Source organism: Capsella rubella, unplaced genomic scaffold (assembly GCF_000375325.1).
Source record: "Capsella rubella cultivar Monte Gargano unplaced genomic scaffold, Caprub1_0 scaffold_1, whole genome shotgun sequence".
Lineage (NCBI taxonomy): Eukaryota > Viridiplantae > Streptophyta > Magnoliopsida > Brassicales > Brassicaceae > Capsella > Capsella rubella.
Window position 1 is genome coordinate 1,241,581 of NW_006238923.1, and position 14,689 is coordinate 1,256,269.

The 14,689-nt window shown below is 38.5% G+C and overlaps 4 protein-coding genes across 6 annotated transcripts; 1 reads left to right on the forward strand and 3 right to left on the reverse strand.

Moving 5' to 3' along the window:
• Nucleotides 1-245: 245 nt before the first annotated feature.
• Nucleotides 246-1,506, reverse strand: LOC111828617 (F-box protein DOR-like). 2 transcript variants are annotated; one of them, XM_023776990.1, is made up of 2 exons: nucleotides 826-1,506; nucleotides 665-739 (listed from the first exon to the last, which is right to left on the reverse strand). In XM_023776990.1, exons 1-2 carry the CDS (start codon nucleotides 1,453-1,455, stop codon nucleotides 734-736), a joined length of 636 nt encoding a protein of 211 aa, XP_023632758.1. In that variant the 5' UTR covers nucleotides 1,456-1,506; the 3' UTR covers nucleotides 665-733. The 2 variants fall into 2 exon arrangements, with proteins under 2 accessions (XP_023632757.1, XP_023632758.1); XM_023776989.1 differs by having other exon boundaries at nucleotides 246-1,506.
• Nucleotides 1,507-5,858: 4,352 nt separating this feature from the next.
• LOC17898184 (cryptochrome-2) lies at nucleotides 5,859-8,810 on the reverse strand. Of its 2 annotated transcripts, none has more exons than XM_023789373.1 (5): nucleotides 8,529-8,810; nucleotides 7,884-8,297; nucleotides 7,563-7,787; nucleotides 6,761-7,473; nucleotides 5,859-6,627 (listed from the first exon to the last, which is right to left on the reverse strand). In XM_023789373.1, exons 2-5 carry the CDS (start codon nucleotides 8,194-8,196, stop codon nucleotides 6,040-6,042), a joined length of 1,839 nt encoding a protein of 612 aa, XP_023645141.1. In that variant the 5' UTR covers nucleotides 8,197-8,297; nucleotides 8,529-8,810; the 3' UTR covers nucleotides 5,859-6,039. The 2 variants fall into 2 exon arrangements, with proteins under 2 accessions (XP_023645141.1, XP_023645142.1); XM_023789374.1 differs by having other exon boundaries at nucleotides 7,884-8,367.
• Nucleotides 8,811-9,353: 543 nt separating this feature from the next.
• On the reverse strand, nucleotides 9,354-11,490 carry LOC111832567 (malate dehydrogenase 1, cytoplasmic). The gene is made up of 7 exons (XM_023789711.1): nucleotides 11,370-11,490; nucleotides 10,809-10,967; nucleotides 10,553-10,728; nucleotides 10,185-10,462; nucleotides 9,972-10,107; nucleotides 9,769-9,880; nucleotides 9,354-9,686 (listed from the first exon to the last, which is right to left on the reverse strand). Exons 1-7 carry the CDS (start codon nucleotides 11,410-11,412, stop codon nucleotides 9,592-9,594), a joined length of 999 nt encoding a protein of 332 aa, XP_023645479.1. The 5' UTR covers nucleotides 11,413-11,490; the 3' UTR covers nucleotides 9,354-9,591.
• A 179-nt stretch (nucleotides 11,491-11,669) lies between these two features.
• Nucleotides 11,670-14,350, forward strand: LOC17900411 (protein tas). Its single transcript, XM_023789575.1, has 8 exons — nucleotides 11,670-11,921; nucleotides 12,031-12,126; nucleotides 12,537-12,620; nucleotides 12,881-13,041; nucleotides 13,184-13,301; nucleotides 13,398-13,533; nucleotides 13,614-13,792; nucleotides 13,927-14,350. Exons 1-8 carry the CDS (start codon nucleotides 11,694-11,696, stop codon nucleotides 14,164-14,166), a joined length of 1,242 nt encoding a protein of 413 aa, XP_023645343.1. The 5' UTR covers nucleotides 11,670-11,693; the 3' UTR covers nucleotides 14,167-14,350.
• Nucleotides 14,351-14,689: the final 339 nt, after the last annotated feature.

Genomic DNA, 14,689 nt, shown 5'->3' on the forward strand with positions numbered 1-14,689 from the left:
AAAGGCTTTCTTATTCCTAAACTAATTCGGCTCATTAACATTTTTCCTTCTCTCCCAAACAATTATGAAACTAATTTAAGACGACAACAGAAAAACTTTCATATTAGTAGAATAAAACCAAAAAATCAAAAACTTGATACATCCACATGTGGATGTTGTATATGTAATGGATCCAGTCAACCAACCAGTTGAAAGATAAAGTGCTCTATTAAGAAATCATTTTTTAAGTTATGGTGCTAAAGTAAAAGAAAAAAAATTATTGAAGCTATGTTACAAAATCTCAAGTTACATAAAAGTCGTAAGATGCTTGACCCTCAAGTCCTCAACATGGTCTATAAAGGTGTAAACGTTATTACCCTTTAACGCTCCCATTCCTTGGATTTGAACTCTTCTTATAGTTTTCTTCTCGAGATTGTAGTAGAAAACATAGAAAGGTTCGTTTGGAATTTTTTTTGACAAGACAACTTCATTTGTACGAGTCAGTCCAACAATGTGTACGGTGTTCCCTCGAAAAACATGCCACCACAGAGGAGACAAAATGTAAATATGCTTCGACCACTCATGTTTTAGAGGGTCTTCTAGAACGCAAAATATAAAAGCACCGGTTGTTCCATCAACACAACAATAATCTGACGTCGTAATTGAACCAAATTTACCATTGTAGTTTATCAGAGTCGATGTATGATGCACTACGGCAGAGAAATCTTCTGTGACTTTAACAAAGCTGAACTTCTCAGACCTAACATCAAAGCAAACTATCATAGAAATCGATGAAGACATGTTGACCTTAGCTAGATAGTACAAAACACCATTGATGCATATCACCTTAAATCCAGGACAATGGGGTATGCAACACTGGATCATTCCCCAAGATCCAGTTCCTCCTAATGTGAGAACTTGATGCTCCTCGGAGATCCCATCATCTCCAGATGGAAAAGTCATTGCCAACACCTTGAAGTGTTTCTCGACCGGATCATACCCTAAAAAGCTACTCATGAGCGCCACCCTCCCTCTCGTCTTCATTTTAGGTAAAGTAAAGGATTGTCCGGTGCTAGGGTTGCATATCACCGTCTCCAACAATCCACTTTTATCTCCCCGTTTGTCATGAAAACAGACCAAGCCACTTATAGGATTAAGTATGTTGCGGAATGGATCACAGCGGAGCTTCATATGATATTCGGCGGCTACAACAGGAAACCAGTTCTCACAAGTTTGTGGGGTTGAGAAGAAGAACAATTCATTGCTTTTCACGCATGTGAACAAAAGCTGAGGCCGACCAGAAGATTTGGTCAGGAACAACTCAGTGAAATCTATGCGGCTAATTATAGAACCCCACAGCTTTGATACGCTACGAAATCTCGCTACAGATTTCGCCGGCAAACTTGAGAGTATTTCAAAAATCAGATCAATTGGAATTAGGTCTGAGTATTCACTTCTCCTCCACGTTTTCATCATCTCGTTAAACCCTAGCTAGCTTCCACTCACTCAGCGATACGACGTTGAAAAAAAAAATTAATATAGGGTTCATGTTCCGATAGGTATAATGCACATGTAGCCCAATCTTCAATATATATAGCTCATGTCGGAGTTCGTATTATCCTTGTCCATTATATTAAAAATATATATATATTATTATACTCGCAGGAAATCAGTTATCAGTATTATCCTTTAACCTTTTTAATATATACAGTATTCGTAGATTTTTTTTAAAAATCTCGGAAGATTTAATTCCATGAACTTTTTTTTCTGTAAATTAAACTGCCTAAGATGATTATTATTGTATCGTTTACCGGATTTGTTATAATTAGTGACATATTTTTAACATATAATTAGTATACTGTAATTTAGTAAGGCCACGTGCATAAAAACGACATGAAACATTTGATATTCATCACAACTTTATTAATAAAAATAAATAAAAAATTAGGGCAGTACAACACTCTCTCTATATATATCGTGAGTGAGTTCCAAGTAAATAATATCCTGTACTTTTGTTAATTTGCATACTTATGATCAGAAATTGATGGACACATGCACTACAGGCTATTAATGAATTCAAAGTAAAAAACATCAAACGTATAGGAATATGGTCAAAGATAATGGGAATCGTACCAGGCCTCAGGGGGGTTCCTCTTCTGAATGGGTTAACCAGGTCCGCGACTTCTGCTATGCGGCTACGAAACACCATGGTGAAGAAGATGAACAGACCCAAGGAAAAATGCATGTGGCCAGTTGGAGAAGAATGAGAAGTCGGGAGCAGAGTCAGGGTTTTATAATTAAACCAAACGGAGAACAACGCAGACGGCTAGACAGCGAGGCGTAGAAATGCAGCGGCTAGGGTTTGGAGAGAGAAGAGAATGCTCGTGACTCGTGAGTGAAAATGAAGAAATAATTATTTATTTTGGGGTTTTAGTCTTTTTATTTTGATTAAACGTTATTCTTCCATTGTTTTGTTTCCAAAATAATTTGAGATGTTGTTGTTGTAATTTGTAAATCATATAGGAAAAGGAAAGGTTAAAAATGTATTTTATCCAAATGGATAAGATAATTCGTTTTATCGTTTTCATTTCCTACCCAAAGAGAAAACTAAATCGTATAACAAAAAGGAAAACATGTCAACCCTATGGCTATATATATATTAATTAACAATCATTTCTTTCTTCACATCATCTCTTTCGTCATATCGTCTCTTTCTTCACATCATCTCTTTCTTCACTAACACTAGCTCTCTTTCTCTTCTTTGTTTTCGGTTTCTTCCAAAACGAAAACATGGCGGAACCACCTATGTGGCTTCAGAATTTGATGGAATCAAATAATGGTTCGCAACCCAAGCTGATAGTTAACAAAACCCTAACAGCATCAGATATTTCATCGCATCAACAACGTCTGCTGTTCCCTGCTAAACAAATGGTGACGAGGGATTTTTTGACCGATCAGGAACAAAAAACTTGCGATGAAAAAGGTCTGAGCGTAGTTTTGCTTGATACTAAGAACCAGCCTCGTATAGTTACCTTGAAGAAGTGGACCGGGATACTTCACATCACCAAAGGTTGGAACAACGTGGTTGCCAATAATACGTTAAAGGAGAAGCAAGTCCTTCCTGTCTGGTCTTTCCGTTCCGGAGATCAAGGTTTACTCTATCTTGCTCTTCCGCCAGAAGAGAAGAAACACGAGTCTTTCTTGGAGGGTCTCGAAGCCGTTGGGACAGAAGAGAAGAAGAAACACGAATCTTTCTTGGAGGATCTCGACGTTGGGACAGAAGAGAAGAAACACGACTCTTTCTTGAAGGATCTTGAAGCCGTTGGGACAGAAGAGAAGGAGAAACACGAGTATTTCTTGGAGGATCTCGAAAACGTTGGGACAGAAGAGAAGAAACACGAGTCTTTCTTGGAGGATCTCGAAAACGTTGGGACAGAAGAGAAGAAACATGAGTCTTTCTTGAAGGATTTCGAAAACGTTGGGACAGAAGAGAAGAAACATGAGTCTTTCTTGAAGGATCTCGAAGACGTTGGGACAGAAGAGAAGAAACACGAGTCTTTCTTGAAGGATTTCGAAGACGTTGGCTCTACTTCTCACGATAACTTCGACCCTTACTTGGAGGATAACAGCCACCTCGATTCTCTTTTCCACGACAATTCCGGCTACGTCGACCCTCATCCCGGCCGCCTCAACTACTCTCTGGATGAAACAGACGAGGTTGTCAAATATTTCGACCCCTGATTCAGGGCAAGCCATGCATAGATTTCTTTTACCTCTTTTGCCGTGTTATGCAAGCAGTTTTTCATCGGTTTTACCTTTGTTATCTTAGCTTCATTCAATCTACTGTAAATTGATTGTTGCTTTTGGCAAAATAAAATTATTTCCAATATTTTCGCGTCAATATAATTCAGATCAAGAGTTTCTCTCTTTTCTTTATTCAAAAAACAACAAATCGTATTCCAAAGGATTAGTGTCAATAAATTGACTAACTAATAACTATTTATCCTGGATCCTTTTACATACTTGGTCGATGATACAGAACCAAAAGTGCCTCAAAACCCTATTTTTGCTCTTGCTTCTGTTGATCTAACCACCGTACGTGTTGAGAAAACTGAACAGCAGCAGCAGTTGGGATCAAGTTAACCGGCTCATCTCTTGATAAATAGGAGTTGCATGATTATAGCAAAGTTATGCAGATTACCAACGACGACGGAAACCACAATTAAAATACAAGTTCAATTAATTTATCTTCACATTAAAACCAAAAAAAGAAAGAAAATGTGTGTTCAATTAATATAGCAATATAGGGTTCAGGTTCTCGATAGGCTAAAAATCAAATTAAAGCAGCACATGTGCCCAATAATGTTCAATATAATCCCATGCCGGAGGTTTGTGTGATTGTTGTTGTTTTGACATCGAACAATAAATTAATAAAATACCCAAACCAATCACTAAATTGCCGAAGATGTATAAATCATGATCGTGAGAAAATGAATAAGTGATCTATATATCAGGGTTTCTCTTTATTTTGATTGAAATTTTTCTTCAGTTATTTTGTTTTTAAATTGTTGCCAAAAAAATTCGAAATGGTATATGTTGTAAAACACTAAAGGTAAAGAAAAGGTTAATAAATGTATATTATCCAGTTGGATAATATAAAATAGTTAAGTTATTATTATTTTTTTTTTTTTTGAAACAGGCTTTCTATAGAATAGTTAAGTTAATTCGTTTTAACATTTTCTTTTAATATCTGAAAAGGAAAGATATAAATCCTATAATAATAAAAAGGAAAGATTTGAACCCTATATAAATCAATCTTTATCTTGAATTCATATATAATCATCTCTTTTTTTGCTCACCATCTCTTCGTAGCACCTATATATGTGACTTGTGTAGTGTGATGGAATCAAAAAATATGTCCAACCCAAAGCTCATAGTTAAGAAAACCCTATCAAAATCAGATGTCACAACACATCAATCACCTCTACTGATCTCTCATCAAAATTTGGTGAATAAGGATTCTCTAGTAAGCTATAAACATGAGTCTTTCTTGAAGGATTTCGAAGACGTTGGCTCTACTACTTCTCACGATAACTTCGACCCTTTCTTGGAAGATAACAGCCACCTTGCTTCTCTTTTCCACGAAGATTCCGGCTACGTCAACCCTCATCCCGGCCCCGTCGACTCCTCTTTAGATGAAACAGACGCGGTTGTCAAATCCCTGATTCCGGCCATGCATGTAGTAATTGACCTTTTTAGTGACATTTGAAAGTTTTTTTTTACTTTTCTTTAGTTAGCTTAATTATATCTAAATTAATTAATTTTGTTGTTTTTGGAAATTATAAAAATTGACAACTATACCCCATCTGGATCCTTTTTTACATACATACTTGTCGATGATGCAAGGACATCAGACAGAAACAAAAAAGCCTCATAGATGCAACCTTGTTGAGAAAACTGAACAGCGACGGTTCGGATCAAGTTAACCGGATCGTCCTCTAGAAATAGGAGCTGCATGATTATACAGCCGCTTCCACCAGTTTCCACATCAAGAACCTTGTAGCTAATTCGATTGTTTTGATTAGATAAACTCTCTAGCGGATTCCAACAAAGAGATAATCAAGCAAGCACTAATCGTTATGAGGATCTTCCATATTCACCATTCAGAAAGCTTGAAGCTCATCCAGTTTTGCCTCGGTGCATGTCTATTTTATAGCATTCGCAACCTGATGTACTAGAAGGTGCAAAATCTAGTAGAACTAGTACAGCCTACGAGCATACTTTCCACTATATACACTGTATGCCAAAGAACAATTATGTTAACTAAGAGTGTAACTGTTACATACCTCTCCTGCATCATAGACAGCAACAAAGACTAATTAAACAAAGCTAGATGTATATGTTTATTCATAGCCAATTGACATAAACCGCAATTATCAGTATTATATGTTTATGCAATCATTTCCTTTCGAGTAGCATCAAAAGGAAAACAGAGTTAAAAAGACACATTCACACATCTACATGTTAGGCTTTATAACAACACATAAAGCTTATTTTTCATTACTTGAAACTATTTTTTCCCAAACTTGTAGTAATCTGATCAGAAGAGTCTTGTATACCTTCCAGATTCTTCCCTCCCGATGCCAACGAGCAAGAATGTGAAGTGAAGAACACACTCGAAGAAGAAGAAGACTCGGCAGTCGAAAACAATTCCCTCTCATCAAATCCTTTAGATCTCTTCATGTCTCTCTCTTCTTCTTCATCATGTTTCGCTCTCTTTGACCCGTTGTAATGAACAGCCGAAGGTACTTGTTGGTCATTAGAAGACACAGAAGGGCAAAGACCAGGCTCTTTTACGGTATTAGCCTCTAAGGCCTCAAAGCTATCTGCTACAATCTCATCAGGTGCTGCTCCGATCATGATCTGTGCTTCACGGGTTCTTGATATGGCTTTAGCGAGTAGCTCACGAGCTGTGTCGATGTCTACAATGGGTTTTGCATAGTTTGTTCCGAGTTCCACACCGGAAGCTTTGAGTACGGTTAAAGGAGCGTCCCAGGGATGATGGATCCACTCAGTCGGCAATCTTGCAAGCTCGGGAAGCCATTGCCTTATGTACTCACCTTCCGGGTCATATTTCGCGCCTTGTAACTGAAATCAAAACAGAGATTTTCATAGATTTCAGAACTTAAATAACCAAAACCAAATAAGCCGAAAAACCAATATAACCGAAAGCTGTCATTTAGCTTAAACTCTAAACTATAAGACAAATTTCATAGCTTACCGCAGGATTGTCCAAACGATCAAGCTCGTGGCCATCGGGTATGCTCCCAGAGATATACTGCCAGCCAAGGATGTCACATTCCAAATCAGCATCCAAAAGTGTATCCCAGAAATACTTCATTCCCCATTTCCATGGAAGGAGAAGAAACTTCACAGCAAAGCTCGAAACAATCACTCTTATTCTGTTATGCATCCATCCGGTAGCCCAAAGCTCTCTCATTCCTGCATCCACCAACGGATAACCAGTCCTGCCTTGTCTCCAGGCCTTGAACTTATCAACATCAGCATCCCAAGGGAAAAACCGAAGATGACTCAACAATGATTTCTCGTGAGTAAACGGGAAGTTGAAACATATATATCGAGAGTACTCTCTTAGACCGATCCCTCTCAGAAAAAGATCTGCACTTTCTTCTCCTTCACTGTTCTTATCTCTTGCCCATATAATTTGTTTCATCCGGGCACACTGGAAAACGTGTCTGACGCTTATTTCCCCAAAATGGAGGTATGGAGAAAGAAGTGAAGTTGAATTCCCAACAACTTTCTTGCTGTTCTTTGCGTAATTTACCAACTGCTTCTCGATGAACTCATTTAGTATCTTATCAGCATTGCTCCATCCTGGAGACCAAGCTCTAGTTAACAACGCATTGCTTGGCTTTTCAGCCTCATTCTCTAAGCCTAGCTCGTCAATCGAACATGCCCAAACCGCTTCAGCCGCTAACAAAGAAAAGACATAAAATTTTACTACGGCTTATGTCCTAAAGAAAACGTTTTGGCTTTTACATAATACTCTTTGATAGTCTTACCTGCAGTTATTGGTATCAACCGCCAAGGAGGAGGAAGCATAACGGATTCAATCGACATATCTAAGCATTTCTTCCAGTAAGAACTGAAACTCGTAAAAGGCTTGCCCTTATCGCAGTATATCTCCCACGGCTCATACAATAGATCTCCATTGTAGCTTTGCACAGAGATCCCACGTTCCACCAGCTTCTCCTTTACGGTATGGTCCCTAACTAACGATACAGGATCTACAACAAAGAAGACGCGACTTCATCAACCTCAGTTACATTAGTTTTCTACTACACTAACTTCAAAGGAATTTATGTCACTTTGAGAGATAGTACCGTAGAGATGGTTAAAGACAACTTTTGTGGCACCGGTAACGCGGATACAATCCAAGATCGCTGAAACAGTGTTATGGGTTTTGATTAAAGTGAGCTCAGAGCCAAGAGCCTTCAAGGACTGAGATAAGTGAGCAAGTGATTGTTTCATCCACCATCTCGAAGCTCTTCCAGGATAAAACTGTCCTTCTTCTTCAGGACACCAAATGAAGACTGGAAAAACAGATCCTTCGTGAGCAGCTGCTGCTAATGCAGGATTATCCTCAATCCTTAGGTCTCTTCTAAACCAAACTATAGTCTTTTTGTCCGTCGTCATAGTTACTGTGATGATCAGAGATGAATCAAGACCAAAAAATTCACTTTTTTTTTATCCAAGTCTTTCAGACCTCAAGCTTTTCCAGGGGATGTATATAGTTACTGTATCAATAACAAGAGAGAGTGATCAATCAGGAATCTATCATCTTTAAATCCTAAATCCAAAAACAATCTGCACAACACATACACGAAGGGATTCGATTTAGCCCTAAAATCCTTAAAACAGAGCAAGCAAGAGAATTTTAATTGAGATAAAAGATAAAATCAAAGGATGAAGATCTACTATATGAATACTCAATAAAGAAGAAATCAAAAGCTGGAAACTTTTTTTACCAGAACTCCAAATCAGAGTAGAGATATCATCTTTCGGCGAAAAAGATCCCGAATCAAAGACTGTCAAAGGTTTATTTTAATGACTCAGGCGCTTCTTCCTTGCTATTTCGGGTATGCCAAGTTAAAGATTTGAGATCTAAGGAAAGACGAAAACATACCCATGAGAGTATGAATGTAATAATTGTGCAATATAATAATAATCACAACGAGACAAAAGTAGAGAACTTTATCCACAACTAGTGGCGTATGTTCTTATAATAGTGTTTATTTTTACCGACATCTCATCTCTCATTTGCTCATCTACGATTTTATTGGGATCATCTTCTTACCAAACCTTTTTGTAATGAGATATTTTTTTCTTTATAAGAGATCAAATTTTGTCTGGATGTTATAGTGGGCCTAAAGTGCTGTGAAGATACTCTTATCTTATGTAAGGTTTGGGGCCAATGACGGTGGTTCATGAACTCGATTCTGCTCCCATGCCCACTTTTGTAGAATCCACTAAAATATAAAGTCTTTATAAGGTGGCTCATGTATGTTGTGTGTATATAAACTCTTCAAGGTAAAGAACTTGATTCTCGTTTCTAAGCAAAAATCCACTCCTCTTTTTACTTTACAAAAGGAAAAGCGAAGGTAAACTTTGAATATTCGTATTCGAGCCTTCACTAAACTCGAATCCTCGTATACAGTTGCCTATTGTTTCAAGGATAGTCGAAAAATAGAAACAGTCTAACTCAGACTTTAAAAAGATTCAAGTCTGTTGTATTTTTAAGTCCAAATTACAAGATTTAATTCCAGTAGTCATTGGGTGTTCTGCAAGACTAGTTATACGATAAACCACGGAATTGCCTATTTTCCTTTTTTTATGGGTAAACCAAATCAGACACAGAATAAACGATATCCTGGTTTAGAAACAGACCAGGGACAATGCTCATCAAAGAGAAACCCACAAAGAGGTTCTAAAACAGTGTTTGGCGATCTTTTCAAAGACATTTTTTTTTTATTCAGACAAGCTTTTTAACGATATCAAATCTTAAATGGCTCCCAGAAGAAGAGTATTGCTTTAAGAGAGGCATGAGTACGCCAAGTCCTTCTCTTCCTTGAGCTCCTCTGCGGTCAAATCCATCTTCTTCCTTGATACTTCATCAATTGGAAGCCCTAACCAAACAAAATACACATTAGTATGCACAAACTTGGGTTTCAGAGTTTGGTATGTGAGTTGTAAAAAACTTGTTTTTACCTTGGACAATGCTCCACTCTCCATTGCGACAGGTTACAGGGAAGGAATAGATAAGTCCTGATGGAACATTGTAAGAGCCATCAGAGTATACTCCCATGGAAACAAAGGTACCCTGACCAATGGAATCAAAGAAAGAACTCTCCAGTTAGAATAATAATTATAAAATGCACTGCAAAAAAACAGGGAAGAGTTTAATTATGAACCTCTGGAGTTCCAAGGACCCAGTCACGGATGTGGTCACAAGCAGAGCTGGCAGCAGAAAGTGCACTAGACAACTTCCTAGCCTTGATGATCGCAGCTCCACGTTGTTGAACTGTAGTGATGAATTCTCCGTTCAACCTACACAATGAGCAAATATTTAGTTGAAATTAGAGTTTGCTTCGAGATAAACGAAAGGGTCGGTATGAAATGCATACCATTCATCGTCCTTGACGAGCTCACGGACAGGCTTTTCTCCAGATGAGGTCTGCACTTTAGCATGGTTGACATCTGGGTACTGTGTGGATGAGTGGTTCCCCCAGATGATCACGTTCTTAACATCAGACACTGGCACACTCAACCTCTCAGAAACCTGACCCAATGCCCTGTTGTGGTCAAGCCTTGTCAAACAAGTGATGTTCTTTTCAGGGATGGATGGTGCGAATTCCTTCAGGATCAATGCGTTGGTGTTTGCGGGGTTAGCAACAACAAGAACCTGAAAATGACAAAATGAGAGAGAAGGTCTGAGCAAGAGAGAGAGAGTCACAAAACAGAACCCAAATGATAATACGATGCATCCTATCACCTTGCAGTTTGGAGCGGCATGCTTCTCCAACGCAGCAGCCTGAGACTTGTAAATAGAGACATTCTTGGACATCACATCTTTCCTCTCCATTCCTTCTTTCCTCGGGAAACCACCAACCATAACAGCAACATTGACTCCAGTACATCCCTCAACGGCATCAGTTGTGGCAACAACACCTGATAATAAACGTGTTCATCATCTTACCCACTTGAGCGGTCGCACAGATTGAAAAAAAAAAATTAAAAACTCTAATTACCTTTAAGAAGAGGGAAAGCAGCATCGATCAATTCCATCTTCACACCATTAAGTGCTTCAGCAGCTGGAGGAATATCCAACATATGGAGGATAACAGGCTGGTCAGCACCAAGCATGATTCCCCTTGCAATCATAGGGACAAGAGCATATCCGATTTGTCCTGCATAAAGGTACATAAAAACAACGGATTCCAAATAAGAGTTTAGTCAATCAAATAATCCATCCCAAAATCAGATATGAGAGCAAGTCAATCAAACCAGTAGGAAATTAAGGAGGAACACTAGATGGTTCTTGCATGAAGCAAGATGATTCATTCACACGGAGAGACTATAAGAATCCTAGTGCTTTCGTCATATTTCAAGTCTAGCAAAGTCAAGATCCAGTAAATAAAAACGACCAGATCCAACGAAACAAGAGTCAACCTATATATCATCGGTCAACGGTATAACCAAAGGCTAAGCAGAGATTCGACTAGACTAAGCAAGAGCTTTGCGAATTTACTAGCAGGAGATCCAAAATAAGAGATAGAAGCTACAGGATCGCAAAACACATAAAGCTATACCTGCAGCTCCAGTGACGAGAACACGAACTGGTTCCTTGGCCATCGGATCTAGATCGGAGATTATCGCCGGAAAGGATCGGAGTTGAGGATTTTGGACTTTCGAGAGAGCGTAGAGTCAGTGAAGATATATTGTGTCCGTGAAGCTCACTCTTGTATCGAAGATATCGATGGATAAAAGATATTCAATAAATCTTATGATTTTGATGGGCCTTTTAAGATTAGGGCCCAAAATAATTTAGCCCAGAGTTTTCAAAACCGTGAATCAATTAAAACAGTAGATATGGTGGGGATAAGGCGAGAACCACGTCCACCACAATCTCCGGTATGGCGTCATCTTACGCCACCTTCTCAATAGTTACTCCGACGGTCAGCGGCAATGCTGACAACATTCGAGGCTTCGCTCGCGTACCCTTCTCGCGTCGACGTGTAACTCCATCACCGAGTGCTCGGAGGAGAACTTTGGTTGTGGTGAAAGCGTCGACGAAGAATGCAATGGAGTACCGGAAATTAGGAGACTCCGATCTTAACATCAGCGAAATTACTTTTGGCACTGTAAGGATGCATCTCTTTGTTCTCCTGAAATTGTAGTTCATTGTTCAATTTGTCGCTGAGTGGGTCTGTTTTTTATACATGGAAGTTTTGGTGAAATTTCGAATTTCAGATGACATTTGGGGAGCAAAACACTGAGAAAGAATCTCATGAGATGTTGAGTTATGCAATTGAACAGGGCATCAACTGTATTGACACTGCTGAAGCTGTGAGTTTTTTTTAATCTTTATTTGTTCATAATTCTCTTCAAGTTTGGTGAAATTGAATCTTTTTTTTACTTTATGTATGTGTCTTGATTATTGCCTCTGCATATATGAGCTAAAGACCTATCTTCTCTGCCCTGCCTTATATAACACTTGTATTGAGATATTGGGAAGTTTTTGGTTTATCGAAAAGGTCATTTAAACCATGACTCCATGGTGGGTGAGCTCTGGTTTATAGTGTAGTTAATCCTTTTCATGATTCTTGTTGTAAGAATTTACAGACTGAGATATGTATTTGTTCTAAACAGCACTAGTTAGCTGTTTTTACACTTGTGTTTAGCGTTCTGGCACCTGCTTAGTTGTGTGGTAGATCTGTTGTGGTGATTTCTAATTCAATTATTTACATATTTTTCAGTATCCTGTACCGATGAAGAAGGAGACTCAAGGAAATACTGATCGTTATATCAGCAGCTGGTTGAAGTCTCAGCAACGTGACAAGGTATCACTATTGGTCATTCTTTAGATGCATGTCATAGTGCTGCGGTTCTTGGATTCCATTGATTGATATGGCACCAGTTTATACTGACTTTGACTCTTAAAAGTTCTTTATCTGTTATAATTGTTAGCAAAGTTTATCCTTCGTGCTTGAAGTCATCACTGTCTTTGTCAATTTGATGGTCAAGTATATTCTGAATCAGCAAAGCCTCCTTTAGTTGTAGAATTGTCATTGATTCTTTTTTTTTTTTTTTCTGTGTACAGGTTGTTTTGGCAACTAAAGTAAGTGGGTACTCAGAAAGATCAACTTACTTGAGGGACAGTGGTGAGGTTCTGCGTGTAAACGCTGCTAATATCAAAGAAAGTGTTGAGAAAAGTCTTAAGCGCCTTGGAACTGATTACGTTGATTTGCTCCAAATACACTGGTAATATCGCCTTATTTTGTGGTCTAAGCCTAACTCATATGCTATATTGTTTAAGCAAGTTGTTCGTCATTCCATAGGCATATTATCTCTATATTCATCATCAATGTCTCAAAATCATGATACTGAATGATTTTCAGTCCAGGCCAGATCGATATGTACCACTCTTCGGTGATTTTTACTATGACACGTCCAAATGGAGACCTAGTGTCCCATTCGCTGAACAATTAAGAGCCTTTCAGGATCTCATAGATGAAGGAAAGGTAGTGCTACTTGTCAAAAATCAGATGTTATAAAAACTCTTTACTGTATAAACCGCAAACACAGTATTTTGAAGTGAACCTCGAATTCTGTAACAGGTTCGCTACATCGGTGTCTCGAATGAAACTTCATATGGAGTGATGGAGTTTGTTAATGCAGCAAAACTTGAAGGACTGCCAAAGATTGTGAGCATCCAGAATGGTTACAGCTTGCTAGTTAGATGCCGATTTGAAGGTAAATTATCTCTCTATAAAACCTAGAGAGCAAAAGTGTAGGAGCAAGTTCTAAACTCTTGTTTTGGGCTAAAATCACAGTTGATCTGGTAGAAGTATGCCACCCAAAAAATTGCAATGTTGGGTTGCTTGCTTACTCCCCTCTTGGAGGCGGCTCGTTGTCTGGGAAATACTTGGTTCCAGACCCAGAAACTACAAAAAATGCAAGGCTGAATCTTTTCCCAGGATATATGGAACGTTACAAGGGATCCCTAGCCAAGGTTTGTTCTTGATCCAATTATGCATTACATCCTCTTATGTATAACAATTAAGAAACGTGATAAGCTTTGAATATAACTGTAAAGCCACGCGGTGAAAGTTTCTGAGGTCAATAGTATATTTGTTCCGATGTCAGGAAGCAACCATACAATACATTGAGGTGGGGAAGAAGCACGGTTTAACTCCAGTTGAGTTAGCACTCGGGTTTGTACGTGACCGGCCCTTTGTGACGAGCACGATCATTGGGGCCACATCAGTAGAGCAACTTAAAGAAGACATTGATGCTTTTCTGATGACAGAGCGGCCGTTTTCACAAGAAGTAATGGCGGATATTGAAGCTGTTTTCAGAAGGTTTAAAGACCCTTCTTTCGTTTGAAAGAAAAGAAGAACAGGTTTCTCATGAGTTTGTGTGACCTCACCGTGAACGTCCGTCGATAAGTTATTTAGCATGAATTTGTTTTTTTTTTTAAGAGTTGTTGTCTGTTTCGGTGACTCCATATGATAGATATACACCACTCGATTCTCATACTATAATAGTGATGAACCACAGTTACACAATACGTTTCAACGCTCTAATGAATTATTTATAATGGGCCTAAACCAAATCCAGTTGATCCATTAAGCATATTATATCATCAAATATTGGACTTGTAAGAAAACACTGATGGGCTGGGCCGATATCAACACAGTCCAGCAAGAAGAATAAACGGTAACTTATGGCGTCAAAGCAGGCTAGGTAACTGTGAGTTAGCCGTTGAGGATGTAACGGTAACTTATGACGTCAAATCTGACAATTTTTACTTCAGAATTCGAAAACTATCCGTTAGTAATTTTCTCCAACGGTAAAATTTTTATCTATATATAGTAAGCAATATACACATCCTTCTGTTACAGCTAAA